The sequence below is a fragment of the Papilio machaon genome, chromosome 2 (genome assembly GCF_912999745.1).
Source record: "Papilio machaon chromosome 2, ilPapMach1.1, whole genome shotgun sequence".
In the NCBI taxonomy this organism is placed as follows: domain Eukaryota; kingdom Metazoa; phylum Arthropoda; class Insecta; order Lepidoptera; family Papilionidae; genus Papilio; species Papilio machaon.
In genome coordinates, this window is record NC_059987.1 from 7,881,681 (window position 1) to 7,905,817 (window position 24,137).

General features: G+C 34.3%; 1 protein-coding gene and 3 non-coding genes across 4 annotated transcripts in view; 1 reads left to right on the forward strand and 3 right to left on the reverse strand.

The window, feature by feature from the left end:
- Positions 1 to 6,343: 6,343 nt before the first annotated feature.
- Positions 6,344 to 6,425, reverse strand: Trnas-aga. Its single transcript has one exon. It is a non-coding gene; the product is annotated as a tRNA-Ser (tRNA).
- A 1,104-nt stretch (positions 6,426 to 7,529) lies between these two features.
- Trnas-aga lies at positions 7,530 to 7,611 on the reverse strand. Its single transcript has one exon. It is a non-coding gene; the product is annotated as a tRNA-Ser (tRNA).
- Positions 7,612 to 8,403: 792 nt separating this feature from the next.
- On the forward strand, positions 8,404 to 8,477 carry Trnat-agu. The gene has a single exon. It is a non-coding gene; the product is annotated as a tRNA-Thr (tRNA).
- Positions 8,478 to 10,119: 1,642 nt separating this feature from the next.
- The window catches only part of LOC106716946 (tyrosine-protein kinase Drl), a 40,606-nt gene continuing 26,588 nt past the window's right edge, over positions 10,120 to 24,137 (reverse strand). Inside the window, exons 2-6 of the mRNA XM_014510633.2 lie at positions 16,165 to 16,292; positions 11,559 to 12,245; positions 11,169 to 11,482; positions 10,793 to 11,089; positions 10,120 to 10,664 (exon numbers count right to left, since the gene is read on the reverse strand). Of these exons, the coding sequence (XP_014366119.1) occupies positions 10,553 to 10,664; positions 10,793 to 11,089; positions 11,169 to 11,482; positions 11,559 to 12,245; positions 16,165 to 16,292 (1,538 nt within the window). The 3' untranslated portion in view covers positions 10,120 to 10,552. The remainder of the gene's footprint in view (positions 10,665 to 10,792; positions 11,090 to 11,168; positions 11,483 to 11,558; positions 12,246 to 16,164; positions 16,293 to 24,137) is intronic.

The following is a 24,137-nucleotide window of genomic DNA, read 5'->3' on the forward strand; positions in this document are numbered from 1 at the left end:
ATGATCCATGCAGCCGTTCTGGAGATAATACCCACACAAACATCCATCCATCTAAACATTCGCATTTATAATATTAGTAAGATAAAATTAATGCAATGATAAATTATATATGAATGATAATATGTTATATGTTAAATGATAGTATGTTTTTAGTCATTCAATATTACAAGTAATTCCGTTCGAAGACGCGAAAACCGTATAACCAATTTTTCCACTGAAAAATATTTTTGCTTAAACAGAGTTGTAATCTTAAATGGTTTTATAACAAAAAATATCGTTAAATTATCGACAATTTAGAAACACACCTGCTACATCACGTTATGCTATTGTTCGTGGAGAGAAAGAAACGCTATTATGTCCCCGCACTAACTCTCTTGTCGAGAGCTACATACATAAGTAATTAGCAGTGGGTTTTACGAATGCAACCTCTTTGTTCCCATTATCTCCTGGTAGTCTTCAAGTCACGAAGTATCCAGCGATTTAACAATGCTTGTTGCGTAAGACCACTTTGATTTTTTATTTGTAAGGGAAGGCTATTAAATAAATAATCTTGTTATTTTCTTAAGAATATGTAACAAATCTAAATTTCTGTATCAATATTTTTTTTAAATAATGTATCCAGTTTTAGGAGAGATAACAAGGAGGTAAATCATCTGAAAATAGTAATATAAAATCTTTTAGTACCTGCATATACTTGTAGTCCCAAGATGTCGTTACAAAACGCCATAAGACATACCAAAAACAATTGCTAGTATTTAAATTCGACATAATACAAGTAAAGTAAAAAAGAAACAGGATAATCGTTTCACGACAAAAAAAACCACACATGAATAATATAACCGCATAATAAGAATATAACCGAGAATAATACGCAAGTAATAAATAACATCTACAAAACACGATTTTGGTTTCCTTAAGGACATTCAGTAACATGATTTCGTATTCGAGACGTGTCTCCTATATCGAGCGGCTAACTGACGCCGAGATAAGCCCCCGTCTTCCGGACCAGCTTATCGCACACTTCCACTGAATATAGACAGATAATTGTCAGAATAACCCACTTTGCATTTCGACTTACTGCTCTCGAATGTGCTCTGGTTTGCATAAATTGCTGATACGAGGAGAATGAGATTATTCTAAGTGTAATTTAATATAATTTTGTAATTAGTGAGTTGAATAAATTAAAATAAAATACTAATCGCAAAAGATTCTAATCTATATATATAAAAGAAAGTCGTGTTAGTTACACTATTTATAACTCAAGATTGGTCGAACTGATTTAGCTGAAAATTGATGGGGAGGTAGCTTAAAACTAGGAGACGGACATAGGAACTTTTTTATCTTGTATACATTTTTATTCCGCGCGGATGGAGTCGCGGGTAAAAGCTAGTATATCAATAGTTGTTAGAAAATTTTCACATGACTCATGTAAAACCTATTGAATTGGAAGTTATACCTACATCTTCCATGAAAATACAGATGGCAAAATTATATTCCTTGTAACTTTTATATTAAATTTAATTAAAAGAACACGAAATTAAACATTTCAAATTGGTACACTTCCTCAGCGAGTGATCCCTGAACAGAAAAGGGTCGAGGTGATCCGAACCGGGGCAGGGCAGAACCACAAATTACATTTAATTTAGAATCTCTCATCGTTGTCGATAAGCGGTGCTTGTTTAATTTACGCGTAATTTCCACCCTTGGGGTGTTTTATGAAAATTTGTGTAAATAATTCAAACGCGGCCATTTACTTGCAAATCAAGGTAATTTAATATGACATTAGATAAATATCACTTAAGACAATTTGCGGAGGCATTTACTAAAGGTTAATCAATTTCCTACGTGTTATATAAAATTATTTGGACATAGTGACACTAGAATAATATTATTTTCCTAAGACACAGCGTATCTGCAGTAAACTCAAATCTGTATGCACAGCACCTATAAAACTGTTTTAAAAAGATACGTAAAAGCGTCTTCCTAATGTTTGTGTTGATGTCAATGTTCTTAGCATTTCCCTGTAACTTCGAATAACAAAGAGATCTATTAGTAAGATTTTTTCCCAAAAATTGTTTATGTTAATTTATGATTATCATGAAAACGCGAACTGCAAGCGATTGTCAGAATAAGGCCGGCTTATTTTTTAATACAATAACAAATGAATATGTTATTTACTATCGTAAAATTAAATAAAAGTGGCTAGTTAACTAGTTAGTTGTGACAGCGCCTGCACTTTAGCTAATAAATAAATTTCTTTGTTCAACACAATCTTGTAAAAGACGTGGGACTTTTTATAACTCGACGCAAACAAGTCGCAATTTAGATTCATTTTATTTGCGGCCAGACATGCGGTTGCTAAATTAGAATCAGGGCCTGATTCAATCAGCTCTGATTGCCCACATACTGAACAACAATAAAAAGTCTTTTGTTTACACTTCAACTCTATTATTTTAACTGTTAAATTGACGACAATAATTTTTTGCATCAGCATCGTAATTTATTTAAGTCAATAGGTCCAGAGAAATCTGTCCACTTTGCCTCCATAATTGCAAAGTAAAAATAATTTTCTAAAAATGTTCTCAATCGTGTTATGAGTATGAAGCTTAGAAAATGTGATAATAGTAATTTTATCATGTTTAAGCCACATTGTGCTTCTATTATTTCGCATTAATGGAAAAGATATTTTATTTCGTTCCCTAATAATTCAGACCTTTTCACGCCCTTTACACGAAAAGATGGTGTAATACGAAATGGGCTAAATAAATCGAGGTGTCAGCTTACCGAAGCCTTTGAAGGTCCGCAAAATTTGCGCTCGCAATATCAACTGAACCCACTGCCTCTAACCAATTTCCATAGGCTTAGCGGAGCAAAGCCATAAAAAGGTGTCGTTTCAAAATGTAATAATTTGTCATATTTTATATTGTATATGTAAAAATGGCATTGAATTTTCAATGGTATTAATGATGAAACTTGTCAAATTTAATTATTTTTTATAATTTCTTCTCAAGAATTTGTACACAATGAGTAACAAAGTTAAACTATCTACGTTGCTATATTAAATTACGTCATTAAAAGTTATCATTTTCATCACCATACAACACTTATCTTTATACATAGACAGGCTATAAATGGTAATATTTTGTGCTAATTTGATTTTGAGATTTTAGTTTGTAGCGGTGGTGAGGATTCGAAATAGTAGTAGAGATATGTATCAGGTACATTAACAGACGCGTTTAAGTGAGAAAGAACCAAAAGCTGTTATTTCTAGGCAATTATCATACAAGGACAAGAGCATTATGACATCCTACTGGCTGGCTTGCCACACAAAAAAGATACGAATAATGTTACTCTATTACTCATATTATGTAATGCTGTAGAGTACACATGTGGTATAAAATAGAAAAATGACGACACGACTTTAAAATAAGAAAGATATGTGTAAAAACAAAGGTGTGTATCTCGTGTGTGTGACAGCGGCGGGCGTCGACAAGCGCACAGGGAGCGGGCGTGCTCAGTGCTCACTCATCGCCTCATTAACCCAAATGCAGGCCGAACCACCCGCAGTCCCAGCACGATTTTACTGTTTTGATTTTCTTCCCCGGCTTATATTTGTTTTTTATAAATTCTGTATAATACTTATATCAATGGAGTAGTAAATTTTACATTTTACTTTTTGAAATATACAACATAAAAAAGTTTAATTACCAAATAAGATTCGCATATGATGAACATTCATATTATTAGGCGCTATGTATTTGTTTACAAGTTTTTTTTTTATGTTAAGTCGTTTCCTGCTAGTATTAGATAGGCTTTTTTATTTTATTGATGTAAAAAACGTCTCGAATCATAATACAAAAATTTTTACAATAATAATTATACAGGTATCGGAAAACCGTGTGACTAAATTTTTGGGTTATTTATTCTCAATATAACAGTATGGAAGACAAGATTTTTATCAGTAAAGATCGTAAATTGAAGACTGTAATAGTAGCTGAAAGGCCATTTTACTTAACCTAGTAAAAGGAAATAAAGTGCTATCGCTCCGTACGCCGGTCGCTTCTGTAAACACGGTGTGAGAAGATAAAGCCCTTTGAGAGACTTAGTTTGCGCCTAGCTCTTAATGAAACCCACTCATTTTTAACACATCGAAAAAGGCCTTTTGTTGTTACTACATTGACCAAGTATCATTTATGAGCAGTAGTTTATCATCAAAAATACTCATTTCCTTCACATCTGAACTAAAATTATAAGAGCTATAAAGATTAAAAGACAAGTCGAAAGGAAAAAGCAATAACAAGAATATTTTAAAAGTAAATCTGCGTTCTGTCTGGTACATAGATCATCCAAACCTCCCTCAGCTAGCTATCATTTCCAAAACAAGTTTCAAATTAAAAGAGAATGACATTGCTAATATCGTTAAGAAAGACGTTCCAGCTAACGATAAGCAAATGGATGAAAATGTTCACAAAGAAAATGAACAATTACTTTCTGCAAAGCGCTGAATCAGGTTATTTTTCAAATAATTGACAACTCAGTTTTGCAATCGTGCAAATTGAACAGAATTACGGAAAAGCTTTTTGTTTACTTTATGATAAGAAGAAAGGCATTGATTATAAAAAATAGAGATTTCAACGAAAATAAAGTATTAATTTACTCTGTTGAATAATGAATAATATTGAGGGAAAAGTGATTGTTTATTTTTAAAAAGCTGCAACTTTGCTATCCCTTGTACAAAAAGAGTTCATTATGAAGAGTTACTTTTTATAACGAGACAAAAATTGATGAAATGCAAATAGGTAGCGGAGGACACGTCTCTCCCGGCGCGGCGTACGTTATGAAAGTGCAACCGATCGAACGTCGCCTCATCGATGGGAAATTGACATGGAAATTATGAATCTCTCCAATTATATAGACTGTTAAATAAATTGATTAAAATTGTGGATGATTGATTGCGGGCCGGCACCTGACGGCACCTGATGGCACCTGGTGCCGCGGCCCCATCCATCACCCGGCGCCGTCGCCTCCCGATTACAAATTCACATGCACTCAGCAGCTAACGAAGTGACACCGCATTTACAAGCCTAATGATTTTCGTGCTCGCGAAAACACTGTATTAAAATCCCGAGGACAGTGTTATTCTAAAGCGTTTATTTAATGTTTTAAATCCAGCCTTTTTTACTGAAACATTGTTCAACTGTATTAGTTCTTCCTTACAGCAATAGCATGGTGTGTGAAGTTAGGAGAGAGTTAAGACATTGTATGTTCCCAACCGTTTTGGAAATCTGCAAAAGAGTTTATTAATATATCAAAATATTAAAAAGGATTATCGAGCAAATGATCGTGATGTTTCCGAGTTGTGATGATTTGTAGAATATCGTCGTCGCGGCGCTCGCGGCAATCCATCACAGTGTGACACAGATTAAATAATATCCGTCTTTCCTCATCGTACGGAATTCATTCACTGAAAATAATTAAATGTTAATTTGTATCGGTCATCCCCACTCCCGAAATATCACCCCCGAACTAATAGTAATTGAATTTTTGATTTTTATTAAATTAATTGTTTATTCTCAAAGCAGTTTATCAGAAACTATTTCAACGGTTTATAACGATCTTATTGCCATACTCTTGGACATTTGTTGAGTAGTACTTTAGCGTAGATTTCTCATCGTAAACACAACTAACCGTGGGTTTCTGAGACTAAAATTCCAGTTTAGAACATAATTTTTATGTCTGTTTTGTCTCAGAAAATCGCGGTAAGATCTGAGACATCACTTAATGATTGTTACTTTACAACAACAGTTAGTCGTTGAAATTAAAAGTATGCTTATTACATTCCTTATTTTTTCAAGAATTCTTTTCTTTCTTTTCGTTTCCCGTCTGTTCTATCGTATTATCCGTTCTACCCGGAAAAGAAACAAATTAAAATCTAACCACACGTGAGCCGGAATGAAAGCGAATATCTTTGATCCCCAACCATTTATTTTATCTAAGACAGTGAACATTCCTCTATCTCTATACGTATAGAAAGCAATAGCGTTTTCTGTAGGGCATATGCTACATATTATGTACGTCCTGTCAAATACCCGAGGGACCTTCGATTTCCCTCAATTTTCCATTAAATCTAATGTAATCTACGCAGGAGCTTTTGGGATACGATAAAGATTGCTCTGGGAATCCTGCTTGGTAAATTTTATTGAAAACAAATGAAACGTCAATTTTGAGTGCAATAAAGTCGTACCTGGCGATTAAAATCCTTCTAAAAGTGCTTTTTATAGCCCAAAAAAAGATTTATAAAATTTTAATCAGCGTGTTAATATTGAAAAAAGAAATACTTTTCCGCAGTCGGTAGGATTCGAACCTACGCTCCCAGAGGGAATCTGATTTCTAGTCAGACGCCTTAACCGCTCGGCCACGACTGCTGTGACACTTAAGGCGAAATTATTAATGTAAAATTATACAGTAATCAACATGGTATCAAAAGGGCATAATTTTTACGTAACATTAAATGTACTTGTTGCTCATTGAAGACATCTAGGTTACGATTACAGTGAAAATACTAGAAGTATAAATATGACCTAACCAACCAGAATTAAGAATTCTAAATCATCTTTTGAGTGTTATTCCTTTGGGACCATTATTCACCCTCTTGCCTTATCTGCACAAAGACATCAGTAATTACTGCCCTTGTAGAACATTACCGAAGCGGCATTACAGACTCGATACGTTTCCCCATCACCCTTCGCGATACACGACTCTTCAAAGTTATGTGCGTTATCGCGATCAAGAAATACTGAATCAGAAGAGTTATGTGCTTCTTACGCTATTAATATTATCAACATGGACTACTACAATCTTATCAGATATAGCAATTACGATAAACAAATACATAAAATTATTTTTATACAACATGAAAAACAACCGCCGTTGGACTGGTACATCTTTGTCTCTATCTTTTTAAAGCGATTGAGCGACGAAGGTGTGATTTCATACTGTTGTTGTTGATAATGGAAACACACCGTAATAATAACATATGACAAAATTTAATTATATAAAAAAGTTTGTATTGATCACATCGAGGCACCATTATTCTCTCGTAATAAAACATGCACAACAGACTCCGTATCGGTGATCGCACCCCTGCCTAATTAAACGAAAGTAAACACGACGCAAGCTATAAACGTGTTATAATTATCTATTTGATCAGCCGTAATAATTTTTGCTTACGTATAATTACCTATTTGAAAAGATAAGCAACAAATCATCATCTCCCTGGCCTTTTCCCACTCACGTAGGGTCGGCACACGAGGTTTTATAAACCTAAAAGTTTTGGCTTAAGTTAAAAGATAGGCAACAAATATGGTAGCAATATGTAACTCAAATATCTTTGGCTATACAGGCTTATGCCATAGATATATTACACATTTTTTATCAACCAATAATTCAAATATCCAACTTTTGTCGTCTTCAACGACTTTTGACAAATTCGTTAGTCGCTTTATGTTAAAAAAAGCTGGACTAGATATCGCAGTCGGTAGGATTCGAACCTACGCTCCCAGAGGGAATCTGATTTCTAGTCAGACGCCTTAACCGCTCGGCCACGACTGCTGTTTATTTAACCTTAAATTATTATTTTTTTCAGCAAAAAAAAATAGCACGTAAAGACTAAAAAGTTTCATCTTCAAAACAGTCAATTTTGAGTTCGATAATCACCTTAATATCATAAAGATCATTATAAAGTTATATGTTTTGTAAAAAAAATACACGAAATGCTCCAAGTTTTAAAGAAAGAATTGCTCTATTTCTGTTAATAAAACCTTATCATTAATTTGATTACGTAATTGATTAGTAATTATGTTATGTTCAATGAAAAACAATACAATGATAGTTATTAATTAATGTTATGAAGTCGGTTTTATTAGATATTAATAAGATTGACGTTAATTGATTAATGCAACATCTTATCAGCAAAATATTCAGGTCGATATCATTCGGAACAATGTTCTTTGTTCATTAGACAATATCAGTGTTAACATATAATTTCATCTCTGAATGTATTGCGAAATTATATAACATGCATGTTGAAGGCGACTCCCTCTTCGCGGAATAAATAAAAAATAATTAGTAGCATATGTGTTCTTCCAGTATGTTCTACTAAACATTCGTATCATTGCCTGTGTTAATTTAAAATAAAATGTCATTAATAATGTAGAAACAATGAAATATGTAATTTATGCAACTTGTAACAACTTTTAAAACATTATGAGGTTATCGCTTTTTATTTACAATAATTTAATACAATATATTGTAGTTCATTTTTATATTAACTTTTATAACCTTTAATAATTATGATTGATCGTAGGCAAGAGTATACTTGATATTTTCGGATGACTAGTGTGAGGCGCCGTGGCTTAGTTGGTTAAAGCGCCTGTCTAGTAAACAGGAGATCACGAGTTCGAATCTCGTCGGGGCCTATAGTAGATAATATATTTTTGTTGCTTTTTTTTTTGTTCCCAATATTCAGTGTTTCAGTCTTTATCGAAATAACAGTATTTATTGAAATTTAAAATAACGTATTTTTTAAATAGAAATAATACTTATGATTGTTTTTCTAAGGGTGGCAAATAAAATCACATGAAATTGTATTCACTCGTATATTGATATTTTTAATAATAAAATTATTTACAAATTTACAAGCTTAATTTACAAATTTCTTTGTATGTAACAATTTTGTCTATTTGTATATAATGAAATGCAATTGTACAAATTAATATACAAAGGATAAATGTACAAGGTTATAAAAATTTCAAGAATAATTCGATCTGGTTTTTACAAATTTATTTTGTAAAATAAACATAAAGCATATGTAAAATGTTTACATTTCTTTTAAGCAACTGCTTACTTTAATATTTTAGTAATAACCAGTGATGACAATGTTACCAAGGCTATGCTGGCGGAACGCGTGTACAAAAACATATAGCCATCCTTCTCACTCTCTTGGAAATAATAGAGACAACAATATATTTTTGTAAAGGTGTCTTTTGTTTAGAGAAAACCGTAAAAATGGATCGTTACGTGCAAATAAATACATATCGTAATTTTTTAATTTGTTATATTTTTTACAATTATAAAAAAACAACAAATGTTATTACATTTTATAAAATATTTTCTAGAAACATTTTAAAGTCTTTAATAAAATAAATCGTGTAGTCTGTTCTTAAGTCTCGTAACGCGTGCCAAAATGGAAACGCGCCCGTAATTTTATTTAAAACCTGAATAATTGATGTTATTTTAGAATTCTCACACGTCCGAATCGTTCCCAATATAAATAGAAATATAAAAAGAAATCTTGAATCTTATCATTTTATAATATGTAATCCGAAAGATCAAACGATGAAAGTAATCCCTTAATCATGTGACTACATTAATAAAAACTTGTGTTTTTTTACTTTAATCATCTGTTATGACTTTAAGTATTTGTTATAAACAGATTTTATTTTAAATTTTACTAATGGCAAGAAATATAGTAATAAAATTTAATTAAATACTTTTTTATTAGAACATTATAAATGTAATGATAAAAGTGATAGTCGTGTATTAATCAATGGATACTATTTAATTAATTAATATTATATTTACATAAATTAAACGTAACTAATCCAGTCTCAATGAAAACATCTGATTAATTACAATCAAACACCAATAAACATCTAAAAGTTTCATAAAATCTGAGGCACATTTAATATACGTCGCTTCGTTACGGTATGTCTATTACTATTTACAAATAATTTTTTTCTAAATCTAATATGGCAGTATTGAGGTTTCGAATAACGTTACAATATTTAAAAGCGACCGTCGCATATGTTCCCATTTTCTTTTCGATCTGCTATCAAAATGTGACGTCAAAAAATAACAAGGCGGTTGTGTCTTGTGACTTTTTACAGTAACCGTGGATTTTCATTGTTGAAGCAATAAGAGAAAGTGTTACACTGTATGTTTTATGTTTTTAAAAATGCAGTGAAAATCCACGGTAATTGTTTCGATATGTTTAATAATGAACAATAAATTGAAAAGATAATCATTAACAAATTAATAGTTTAATATCAATTAACGGTGTGTATTTTTTCATATCGACTCAAGCCCTCTTAATCACAACAGCCCTGGTATTTATGGAAGCACATCAGTTGGTACATTTAAAATGTGTGAAACAATTTAAAATCTCTGTATTTATTTAGTCTGGTTACACAGGGTGGTGTTGCCAGTGTAATATTAAAATTCGCACGTTCTGTGCACATGTTATAAATTTGCCGTGCTCGTAAAAGGTCCTCTATTTGTTCGGAACAATGCGCAACGAGACTCGAACGCGTTATACGTACTCGTAAAATAGGCAGAACGACAGTCGCTTCATTATAAAACATCTATAATTTACAATTTAATAAACACTTTTATAAAAATCAGTCTATTCATGGTCTCAGCTCACTTTCGCACACACTTTTCACATTATTTATTGTCTTTGGATTGTGTTTTCTTTGATTGATGTGGCACAGAGTTAGACGAATCGTGTCAACTGCGTATGGAAGTCGCGCAGGAATGTCTGCAGCTGCGGCAGCGTGGGCCGGTCATCGGGCGACATGGCCCAGCAGTACGCCATCACAGCAAACCTTCGGACAAAATAATGGTACAGGTTACTTAGAACATAGACATACTGACCTCTATGAATTGGGTAGAATTCCAATCATACATGCTTGTAAATTACTTTAAAACCTCTCTGTAATATAATTTTACTTACAATTCATCAGGACAATTGGCAGGTTGCTGTAATCGGTAACCGTCCCTCAGGTAGGCCGCTACCTCGAACGGGTCGACCTCCGCGTAAGGCTGGTGCGCGAGCGTGGTGAGCTCCCACAGTAGCACGCCCAGAGCCCACACGTCAGCTGCCGGGCTGAATTGTCGCCTGGACAGCGACTCCAGTGCCAGCCACTTAATGGGCCTGTTCTCGTTGTCACCCAGGCAGTGGTAGTCGGCGGGGAACAGGTCTCGAGACAACGCGTTGTCCGCTATCATCACTCTAAGGTTTTCATCTACACTGTTGATAAAATTAAATAGGTTTATTTGACATCTCTGTAACCATTTCGCTCCCTAACAAATTGTATAACGGAACTTACATGCAATTTCTGGCGGCTATATCTTTGTGTAGCACGTGTTGGGAATGTAAATACGCCAGGCCATCTAACGCGTGCAGCGCCATGCGCACCACGTGCTGTGTGGTGAGCGGGGGCGGCGGAGGCGCACCACTCGCGCCCCCCACGCCTACACCACGGCACGCTAGCAGGAACTGCTTCAGGTTCCTCCAGCCGCTGTTCCACGGGTATAACAGGAATGGGGCCGTCTGGTCCTCAATGCTCACTCCGAGAACCGATAGCACTTTCTCGTGGTGTAAACCATAAAGCATGCAGCCTTCTTGGAGTAGCAACGATACCTGTAAATATTTTTAGTTTTAGATCTCCAGCCTCATTACGATGCTAACAGAAAGGCTCGCTTTCGAGGATAACTACCTGCACTTGTGATGCGTGCTCAGCTACAGTTTTAACCAAAACTTCTTGCTCCCTGCCCTCCTCGTCGGCGTACGTGCCCTTGTATACTCTTCCGAACGTACCCTCCATCGCCACCGCGCGTAGCCTGACACGGCACCTCTGTATTGTAAGCTCCGCTATCCTCTGCTGCAGGTCTCTGGCCCTCTCCTCGGCAGCGACGGCGGGCAGTGAGGTTGGGCGGCGGTAGCTTGTGTAGCTGGCGGCGGACTTGCAGGAGGAGTCCGGTAGAAATGCGTGCGCGTCCTGCTCGTCGCTCCTCGCTCGCCGCAGCTTGCGAGCCCGCGCCTTGCAAGCGACTGCTGCGACGGCGGCTATCAGGAGTACTCCTCCAGCGCAGCCTGCGCCTGCGTAGAATATATCTGCGGAAGTCGGCGCGTGCGGAACGCCATCGACCCTGACTGCAGGTCGAGGTGCTTCTTTGAGGCATATTTTCCGCCTCCGGAAATTTAAGATAGTGGAGGAGGAGCCGGTGGAGATGTTGAGCGATATGGTGATGTTGACCTCGGCGGCGACGTTCCCCATGCAGGGCAGGTCGACTCGCCACGTCTGCGTCTCGGTGGGCACGTAGCCCGCGCTAGAGATGTTGAAGGTCGGCGGGTGCATCGCCTCTGGCTCTGACGCCACGTCTACGTGTAACGTGTACGGCAGCTGAAACAAAAAGAATAAATAATATCCAAAATATGTATAATAAGTCTATATGAAAAATGCTATCACAAAAGCCATCAGGTTATGTAGCTTAAATTACAAAATCTCCAAATTCGTATTGTAAGGAAAGTTCAACCACAAGTTTCTTTGGTTAACCAAAATATTTCGGTCATCTCTAAGGCGGTATCCATTTACGAATATGGGCGCGATATCTAACGGTATGTCATCGCGATGTAACTGTAAGCATTGACGGACAGAGGACCTCCGAGGTCGATTCCAAACTGTTTAATCGCGACCGTAAACCGGATCAAATGTCAAATGTGACCCGGAGTGAGCACGAACAATGCTCCTTTATCGGACTTTCGTGCTCACTAACGTCTAGTTACCTTTGTACTTGATAAATTCCGCTAACTCCGCACGATGTGCCCTCATCTCTTAAAACAAGGAGTTAAGTACGTGATGGAATGCTTCCAAGTACAATAACAGCATCCCATTTGAAGAAAAATATTTTTTTTCTTATGTTCATACAAGAGGTACCAATAAGTTATGGTAATTGTAAAATCTTTAAATTTTTACCATTTTTTTTTAAACTCTTAATTGTTTGTCTTTTTACTCATCATAACGCATTTGATATATGGTAACAATTACTATGAAGAGTGATCGGTAACAGGAGCATAAGCAATTAAACACTAACCGCAACCGACATGCTCATTATAATCTGACTAATGACCGCGGTGTTGCGCGCATGTTAAAACAAACAGCGTCGGCGCATGCGCATACGTCTAGTTTAGTGATTCCCAAAGTGGTCCATATGGACCCCTGGAGTCCACGGAAGCCCCAGTTTGGATTCCGACGGAAAAAAAGGAAAGTTCAGGGTACGATTTAAGAAGAAATGTACAAACATGGAGTTCACCCAAACCATTAAATTTTTGATTCGGGCTGTATAGGAAAAATAGTTTGAGAATCTCTGGTCTAGTACGCGGACAGAGGTGCGACACCGCGTTAATTAAACATTATCACGGCAGTCGGCGGGCACAATGGCGCGATCGCTCATCGGCGCTAGTTAACTAGCACTTACCAAATATTTGTTCAGAACCAAAGGAGCCGCTCGCAGGCTGTGCCGACAATCTGATAGCGAACCTTGCCTACTTCTAAAGACCGCTGTTTGTTTTGATCTTTTTGTCTTTACATGTAACTAGCAAAAGCTCGCGACTTTGGTGCATATCAGTATAAGGTTGTAAGCCTGTTTTTTGTAATACATCATTGACTCTAGCTATGCTCAGCTATGTTTGTTCTCATTCCATCCGCAAAGTATCTCTGAAAGATTGGACCGATATTGACAGGACTTTCACCTTCACGACGGAGCCAATGGCGACCGCTAGTCATGAAATATATCTCTGAATATATCGCTATTTAAAACACGTTGATGGTATCGTTATCGGGATTGAATTGCAAATGGCGGCCCAAATAAACAGATGTTTTATTAACAGCGTTAGTGGTCCACAAAGCGGTTCAGTAAATTTTCAATATTTTTATTCGTTTATTTTTTCATCATTCATAAAGGACTCTGAGTGTAAACTTTATCAAGGGTTTACCACAAATATTTCTAAAAAAAACTCGCTTTTTATATGAAAAAAACCTTAAATTATAAGAAGCTATATCCCGCCATATTTGAATATGAGGACCAGGAGAAGTCTTAAATAAATGCACATAATATTTGGTTAGTGATGTGGCACAAGCGATTCTCTGCATGGCATCCGACTAACTCGATGTTTGCATAACGAGTCATCGATTTTTATGTAAAAGATATGTAAAATTGCAGAACGCGTAGATAGCGGCATCTTACGCTGCCTCGAAACACGTCAATCATTGTTTTTGTTCTCTTGTACGTATTGGAGATTTAACGAGAAAATTATACGAAACAAACTGCAATAGCAAAAACGAATTCCTTAAACCAATGTCATTTAGAAATATTTATTAATAAAATTTTAAAGAATACAAACCTTTTTGCTGAAAATTCCTGCCATATTATAAATGTATAATAAATTAAATAAAACAAAACCAATAGGTATTATGACAACGTCATAATCTATTTATAAGTTTGCGCAATTTTTATTAAATTTAATTGAATATTTATTCATGAAATCGATCTGTTGAGACAACTGTTATTGTTGTTTTAACCAATATATTTTACAGCTTTTATTGATTAAAATACACTAATATATTTAGTAGATATCTACTTACTATATTTTCACTCAATAGGCAATTAAACATCGTGCATACTAATCGTTAAATCTGTATATATTAAGAGCTTATAATCGATTTTAAGCTTAAAATAAATCGATTAATTCAGTAGAGCTCTGTATCGATTACGTAAGTAGGATATGAGCGCAATTTATCGATAAGCAGGACCGTAATCAAGGGGGACGAGTAAATTAAACCAGTCTATGATCGTCGGCCAACAGGATTATTATTACGGCTATAGTGACGTCCTTATCAACATCGCTTCAATCACGATACCCTATACGTTAGCCGCCCAATGTAAATAACTTTCCAACTGCTATGTAGATATTATTTTCGCATAGAAGAGCGCTCTCTCCTCGTTTTAGTTATGACTCGCAATTTTGCTCCATTTGCTTATGAATAGCGAAATACAAATCACATAAAAACTTTAGACTTTTCTATAATTAATTCTTAATATTTTAGTAATGTTTCGGGAATTACGATGCAGTGTATAAAAAGATGTAGAGGCGAAAACCATGTAGAGTGATTAATATTTATAGAAAATTATAATAATAATGTTATATACGCCATTGTACTTAAGTACACTTACCGAACTTAGTAAAATATTAACTTAACAATGCTACATAAACACGCATTCAAGTAAAGCTGTTAACAAACTTGGCTTTCTCAAGTTAATTACAACAATTTAAGTTAAGGCAATGTCTGTGCAAAATTAATGGAAAATTCTCATCAACGTGGCGAAATAAAAGGGAAAGTTTAATAGGAAACTCGTTACGAAGTAGGTAACGAGATGCATTCCCAGTTTTTATAACGTTTTAACAACTAAATAAATGAACTCCTAAAAGTTTTACTTTTAAGGGTTTTTTAAAAGAAAAAAAAATCTCGCAATACTTTACAACATCGAAAGAAGTTTAAATTGCCAACAAGCCTAACTAAATACAGAAATTATTAATATCTAAAAGTATACATACCTATAACCTATTTTGTCGCATTATTGTGTACAAGGCAAAAAAACATCAATTAATAAAGTCTTTAACTTAAGGACTTTCGAAAATACTGCGTTCTCTTAACAACGGACATATTTGGACGCTTTTAAAGTTTATCAGAAGCCGATTTCTAAGCACAAAGTAAACGTAGGGGCCATTGTATACCGAAGACTTTTAGCTGTCGTGGCTTAAATCCCTTATCAGTACACCGCAAACTACGGTTAAAAGTTACGGTTTTATAAAATGAAATCAATCCTTTAATCCTACGGATACGGATAGATTAGTGCGAGGGTTAATGACCAAGCGGACGCTTCCGGTAGTATAAAATATCCTGTGTCACATGACGTCTGACATTTACTGTCAGTGGAATTCATCAGGAAGTCGTGAAGCGAAGACTAATTCAATAGACACGTCTTATGTGAAATTATAGTAGGTCTCTACTGCTGCACTGTTAGTTATTTAATGGTTAACATTTCTCTTGTGTAATATTTTCAAACTAAATCGACATTAAGGTTCTCCATTCGCTAAGGCACAATAATCGTTATTTAATTCATTCAATGTATGAATTAAGAAATATTAACTGCATCTTCGTGATGACTCGCCTCGATAGGGATAAAACAATTGGTATATTTCTACAAGGTATGTTCAAATCTTAACTACCAACGTAAGAAAGTAAGGTAGATCTATCTCACCGGTCTCCTGGCGAGGCTCTGCCAGGTGAAGTGTAGCTCACTGATGGTGGCCGGTACTGGCACCACGAAGTTGAGCGCGTACGAGTTGATCTGGCCGTCGCGGACGTAGAACAGTTCCGCAGTTAATCCTGTACAAACAAAATCCGCATTTAATACTAGGGTCAGATAAATATGCCTAAAAACTTAATAATTAAAATACTTTACAAATAATATTTTTCTATTACTACACAGCGAAATAATGAAAAAAACGCACGGGATTTAACAGCTATAGTTTCATACAAAAACCTATACTATTGTATGTTCTATTGAACATTACGCTAGACAGTCTAAGGACGTCAAAGCACACAACATCCCCCGAAAGTTTCACAATCCGATGTAAGTTGAAACCGGAGGCATTGATGCCTAACCGGGGCATACAAAAATCAATAGTCGCGTCAATACTACAACGGGAGCAAAAACCATTGAGTTTTATGCGCACGCGCACAATGCGGCGGCAACATCAAAGCTCGGGGCACAAAGATGCCGCAATGCTACGCCGCCACCTGTCCACAAATCATGAGATCTGCTCGTAAAAAAAGTTAGATATCGAATTCAAGTTTCGCCCTGGAAGAAGTCAAAAACAATATTCCTTATATAAATTATTACAAGAATTAATATGTTTAATGTAATGTTACTTCTGCTTTAAAAGCAATAGAGTTATTTTTAAACGTTATTCGTTTGTAGAAATAACAAAACAAAAAAGTTAATACCCAAGTTCCAAGTTTTCATGACGAAGAATGTTTTATGATTAAATATTTACATTGATATGAAAAGTATTATACAAATTAGAAAGCAACAAATGTATTCGCTTATAAAATACAAATTTATGTAAAATGTTTAAAGACATTTTAAGATGCACACCGTGACTTTTGTGACGTTATTGTTAACATTCATTTAATGTACGACATTGTGGAGTTTTATTGGATTATATAAAAAAAATTAAAGTAAAAAAGATGATGTCTGCCAACCCTAAATAGGATAGATGGTAATAGCCAGATGGAATTAAATTAAATTAAAAATGCTCATTACTCCCGATTTTATTAGCAAAGTATCCAAGGAACCCTAGTTGTTTGTTCGTTTAGTTAATTAAAAATTTAATCATTAGGAAGCTTACTAATGAACATAAATATAAGTATGATCTAATTTTAGTGTAATATTTTTATTAATCTTACTAATACTCGTATTATAAATGCCAATGTTTAGATGGATGTTGTTTGTTTGAAGGTATCTCTACTCAACGGATTTTGATAAAATTTGGCACAGATGTAGAACATTGTCTGGAAGAACACATAACTTATAAAGTTTTTTTAATAACGTTTGGACAGAATCGCGGGCGACAGCTAGTGTTATGTTATGTAGAAATTTGAGTAATGTTAAAATTTCATTAAGCACTGAATTCGTGCTTTTCTTTTTAAAATTATCGTTATTAATTAATTAGCTTCCCATCAAAATCTGTAAAAAAAAAGTTCCAGTTACAGTTATGAATTCATTAATAATATAAAAAAATTAAATTATGGTATATCGGTTACTTAAGCTTATCTATATATATAAAAGAAAGTCGTGGTAGTTACACTATTTATAACTCAATATCGGTCGAACTGATTTAGCTGAAAATTGATGGGGAGGTTAGAACTAGGAGACGGACATAGGAACATTTTTATCATGTGTTTTTTTTTTATTCCGCGCAGACGGAGTCGCGGGTAAAAGCTAGTATTTTTGAAATGATTTAAAAATGAAAACTAATATATCAATTAGTATTATATACACGGAGCGAACGACACACATCAATTTGTGGGAAATCCATAACGTTCCTCATATAACGAGTTCCAGATGACCCTCGTAATTTTAATTTTAGAATAAAAACTTTTCCCGATGTTTCTGACTGAGATATAAGTTTAAATCATGTGTGAATGCGTGGGAGCTCGTTTGATCTCTAACACTAAAGGATAGAACATGCGTTTTGATAATTTATAGCTACAATCATAGATTTAATGTAATTTATTTTAATGGATTAAATTGCGTAGGATAAATAAAACGTCCTTGCTGTCTAGTTATTTATTATTCTTGTTTTCTGCGGTGTTAAAGTTGGTTGTATGTATAAAGCTTTCTATTAAGATATAAAAATAAGTGTTTAATTTGCTTCTTGCAAAGATGCAGAAGAATAGAGTACCTATTGAAGATAATTTATAATTCTAGTAAAATCTACTTTACCCACGACTGGTATGTATATACCTACTAATATTCTATGAGAGTTTTCTAATATTATAAATGCTATTGTTTGCATGGTTTTTAGAAGGTATCTCCAGAAAGATTCAACGGAGCTGGATGAAATTTTGCGTAAATATAGAACATAGTTGAGAAGAACACATAGGCTCCTAATCAAGTTTTTTTTTAATTACGCGCAGACAGAATCACGGGTGACAGCTAGTAATGATATAAAGTGAAAAGAAGCCAGTGTTGCTCGGAACAGTTTCTTTGAACCGGTGAATGTTGATATAAGTATATCTCGTTAAGGATCTACTCTCTTGTTACGTCATTATTAGTCTCTTGAAACTCTTAATGCTCGTTCCTCTGAATATGACACGAAATATTGGTACTCTTGGAGTAAAACACAAATATTATGGCTTAAAGATTTGTTAATTTTTTGAAAGAATATGCCAGTAACTTAGGTTTTTTTCTGGAAACGTTGGCGTTTCTATTAGCTATTGAGAATTAAGTAAAAAAAAAAAAAGAAATTTTCCATACCATAGTTTACGACAATTTTAGCAAAATGGCGGATCATACGATTTTATGATTCGCAGAATGCTATCACTAATTTAAGATTGAAATAAATTTAAATATTTAAAAAAATCTGATAAAAACCAATACCAACCGTATCCGCTCTCACTTAGAGTATTATTTCAAATGTCAGCAGTAATAATAAAAATTTAATTTTAAAACCAGTTATTAAGCAATATGTCACAAAGGATTTCTAATATATTTTCTATTTTAATTCTCTGGGAGCATTCAAAATGCTTGCGGTCGCCGTCAAAGCCTATTAAATGCCCTTGTCTAAACAAGTTTGTGGATTTTCTGTGTAAAGCGCTCATGCAAATGAGCGAGAGGTCGTTAGCTATGATTAAAATTGTAATTTAACGGCTGTTTGTTGAACAAGACCGCTACAAGTCAAACAATAACTACCTTACAGGTGTTATCTTACATAATTAATACATAACGATTGCACATTCTACCCGCAAGATAAATTAATACGTATTATTGATATTAGTAAAATGTTAAACATTTTACTAATATTATAAATGCGAATGTTTGTATGGTATCTGACAAAACGGCTCCACGGATCTTGATGAAATTTGGCACAGATGTAGAACATATTTTGGAAAACTACATAAGCTACTAATTAAGTTTTCTTTAATTTCGCGCGAACAGAGTCACGGACGATAGCTAGTTTATTTATATATAAGAAGTTCTTAATTGCATGTAGTTACTTTTTCGTCCAGCATTTCAAATGTCTAACATTATAAATAAATTCTTTAACAAGAAAAATATTGGTTACAAATATTTGTAACTGAAGCTTTGTTGTATACACAATTTAAAATAACACATTTTTATCAGTTGTTTGCCTTTTAAAAATTAACATTTTAATAGTTGCGATTAAAAGTTAAAAATATTAGCCAAATAATAGATTAGAAACTTTATTTTAATATTTAAAAACTAATGAACCATAAACAAACGTTGATATCAAGTTGACGCACATTCTCAACATTCTATTATAGATTATAAAAGCGTCTATTTTCATATTTATATTCTATTTGCATAAAACTTTCGTATTTAAATTGAATAGTGGCACAAATCGCGGTTAGTTACCAAACCTAATATGGCGGAATAATTAAGCTTCTTTAATAAATTGTTTCCACGTAATCTGAATTTGAAACGGATTAAGATTTTAATGGCCATCTACAAAGGCGGGACGACTCCAGCACCCGCCACGCTATGACACTCATCTACCATTTTGATGAGGCAATAAACGTGTTGCGTTGGACCGTTGCTTTTGTTGCATTTCCACTAGTGTTGTGAACACTACAACGAAATAATAGCCAAATGTAATTTCAAAGTTCAGTTGTTTATTTTAAGCTGTTTATAATATGTATTTTAATTTATGGAAAAAATATCGCATCGCACCTGTACACAATACACAATTATGCTTTTCTCACCTAAATCTTTAAACAAATCGCTAATTCCACGCGATAAAAAAATGTATTTTACGTTGGTAAACTGTATGAAACTTTAATTGTATTAGTGAACTAAATTAAAGAAAATTATTCCTGCTATCTGTTATTAAAAAAATCACATGAATTTTTATTTTAAAGATAAGTTAGTGATTCTTGATAGACGAAAAATATTCCAATTGTGATTAAAATTAATAAAATGTGTATGTTATAAATTAAAAAAACAAATAGATTAAAGTGCACCAAACGAATGTTTTAATATGTATCGATAAGAAGTTATAGTAAAGACAAGCGCAACACTAGTTCCCACAGCACGGTAAGTGGCCGTGGCGCGGCTACCGTGCGTTTCGGCTCGTTTGAAGCGGCGGCGAAATCCAAATGAACCACTTGATACGACAAATAACTTGAGATAACCTGTGTCTCTGATGGCGCCCACTTTTTGCTTTTCTTTCAACTAATGCCGGAGGCTGTGTGCCGCTGTTTTCAAACCTTATCATGGATTCCTACAAAGTGATGCCGCATGATACTGTACCCTCTACACATCCACCTCTATACATCTGCCCTCTTTCGCAATTCCAAACACAAATGGGCATATTTAAGGCGGTAAAGTACCCATAACGTAAGGTACGTAACTTAATTTCGTAGATAAGTTACACAATTATAAGATCTAAATCTTATTATTAAATATTCGCTACTAAAGAAAATAGAAAACTTTGTAAGGAGACAAGGCATATCAAAGTTAAACTTACTGTTGAACTTATCCAGTCAATGTAGAAAATGGAAAAACTTCAAGGAAATTTAATGCATTGTCATTTTTTTTTTTAATGAACAACTCGTTCATCAAATATGTGTATATGTATCTAAGTGTTTGTACCTGAAGGAAACTGTACTTGATTATTATCGCTGTTCGCTGATGCACGCTAAAATTTTCTTACAGCTTTTTTCAATATGGACGTTCTTATTCCAAAACAAAGAATCTTTGTTGTTCAACCGTAGTAAGTAAGAATGCTAACGGTGTCCGACTGCTTCTGAGTTTACTATGAAGGTTATTTAGACAAGAACTCGGTATCAACTTTCGGATAAAATTAACTGTTTTTTTTTTTTTCATTTTCTCTGTCATTTTTTTATATATATAATTGAAATACACGATGTATTCATACGTTTATCTAATAGACTAGTTGAATGTGATTCTTTGTGACCACACAAAACGCCCACGTAATACCAATAATTCTTATGGCTTTGTTAAATTGAATAAAGCGCGAAAAATCACGCGCTTCCCACCATCGAGGCATTCGCACCTACAAATAATGCTTTCATTACGTTCGTGCAAAAAACCATTTGTAAGGAACAAAATAGAATGCGCACAATGACGGCTGATATTTCGTATAGAAAACTCCCCTCCGTAAGCGATGGAAGAATTTTAGGGCATAACAGGGGCATTATTGTGAAATTATGCGGACGAGGCCCGCAAGAAAATAAAACAGAGTGCAGAGGTGACGGAGTAAATGAAAGTGTGCGGAGTTATGCACTTGAGGCTGTCGAGGGTTCGTCAGGGAACAAAAAATCCACGACATTTATTATTTAACGCCCACGCTGCATTATGCGTTGTAACACGACCCGATAGCTAGGGTAAGGTACGAACGCATCGGAGCACACGGGAAACCGCTAAATAAATAAATATTTAACATTTTACAACTACCACATCCCATCAGCGCGCGTGATAATGGTAATCATAAAATGTATACAACGTGCTCAGAATAGCAGTGGACGTCTCGTAAAAATCTTCGGGAATACATAAAAATACGTATTTAGGTACAGCGTGTTGCAATGGCGACAGCTTTATTGGCCGATACAGGGAAACGACGTTAATGTATAAAGCTGATCGAACACTCGAATAAAATGATGCTATATCGATTTTGTTTCATATTATTTTGCAAATAAAACTACGACCTTTACGTAAAAATATATTTAGTTTTATTAAGTGGATACACTTATAGAGCCGATCTATAAAGTACTCAAGCAACACGATATCTTTTGTATTAGTACGAACTATTGCAATAACAATACAACATGCTGTTTTTAATGACTCTATGTATATATATACTCTAACCACAGAATTTCAATACTCTGTACGCACAAAATGACTAATCATAAGTTAGTAAGACGCCGTAACTTTTTGCCTTCGTCGCATTCCGGGCGTTTACATTACGCAGGCACAAAGCTGTGATTCACGTAAATAATGTGAGATAGTGACACAAGGGCAGTACAAATTCGTCTGCGAACATCGAAACTGTTTACTCGATACGAAATATTTATAGATTCAAAGCAAAGTTAAATTTATCAGATACACTTTATAGTAAAACTTCAATTCCACAATTTTTTTTGAAAAATATGTTAAAAAATCAACTAATTGAATTACATTTGTAAACTTTCAATTTAAAAATAAGATTGGTTTTGGTTTTAACAAAAGTAATCAATAACAACAAAATGTTTCACCTGCAACCGAACTTTTAAACCCTTGTTAATGTTGACAGTTTATTAACAAGGTACTTATTTCTTGCAAGCTAAAAAAAGTTGTTTTCTATTACACGGTCATCGAATAAATTGACACCAAACTGACTCTCTTGAAGCTACAAAAAGACGTCAATTCTGGCCCATTCGACACGAACCGTTGCTAATCAAAGTATTACCCTATTTATAAATTTATTTAGAAATAGATTATTTTATAACATCATGCGTTTATATATATTTGTTCCAAATAGAATAAGGTTGGATAATTTTAATACTTAAAAATAGCTGGACTTTAAGTTGTGAATTGTGTTTGATTATTGTCGCATTTGTTTTTGTCAACAAAACGATTCTAATAATGGCTGATACATATAAATTATCTCACTCTATTTTAAATTTATTTTTACGATAGTAATTGGGAGTATAGAGATATAGAAGATGGGAGTAAGGCGCGAATATGTAAGCTCTCTGAGAACGTAATGCGTGCAATAATCAACGACATAGCTCAAGTCTGACTTCCCCTACAACATTAATTAAATCACTACAATTAAGGAAACAAGAGTACAGAAACACAAACACAAACTGTTTTTAATTAATTTAGTTTTACTGTGTGCGTAAAAGCAAGACCTTACCAACATTTGTTTTCGTAATTTTAAAAGGCGAGAAGAGATGCATTCGATACTAAGTTTTTTTTTATTAATACGTGCCTTACGGCAAGATTTATCATAATGTTATGGCTTATTACGAATTCCTTTTTTAAAATTAGGCGGCATTTTTACGATCGTAAATGATAAAACATCTGCTTAAATCTTGAGTTATGCAATATTTTCTTTGTAACATAAATATGGCACATATCATACCATATGACGCATTACTTATTTCTGTCCACAAATAATAAAAAGGGTTGGAAATAATTTAATATTAATATTATTTCTCTCGCGATCGAGTCCTCTTTCCTTTTCTGTTAAACTTGTTTGTGCATTCTTTCCTTAAATGTAGTACCTATTGTTAGCGTAGCTATCAGCTGTCTTTTGTTTTAGCATTTTCAATAGCAGTTAATTGATCAGTATTATTTGAACTCTGTACCTAAATGCCAAATGTGAAAGAAGGGCTCATAATTTTATCAACTGTTGTTAGTGATGCAAAAATTATGATATCCTTTAGTGAGGTCATACATCACCAGAAAGGTCGTTTTAATCC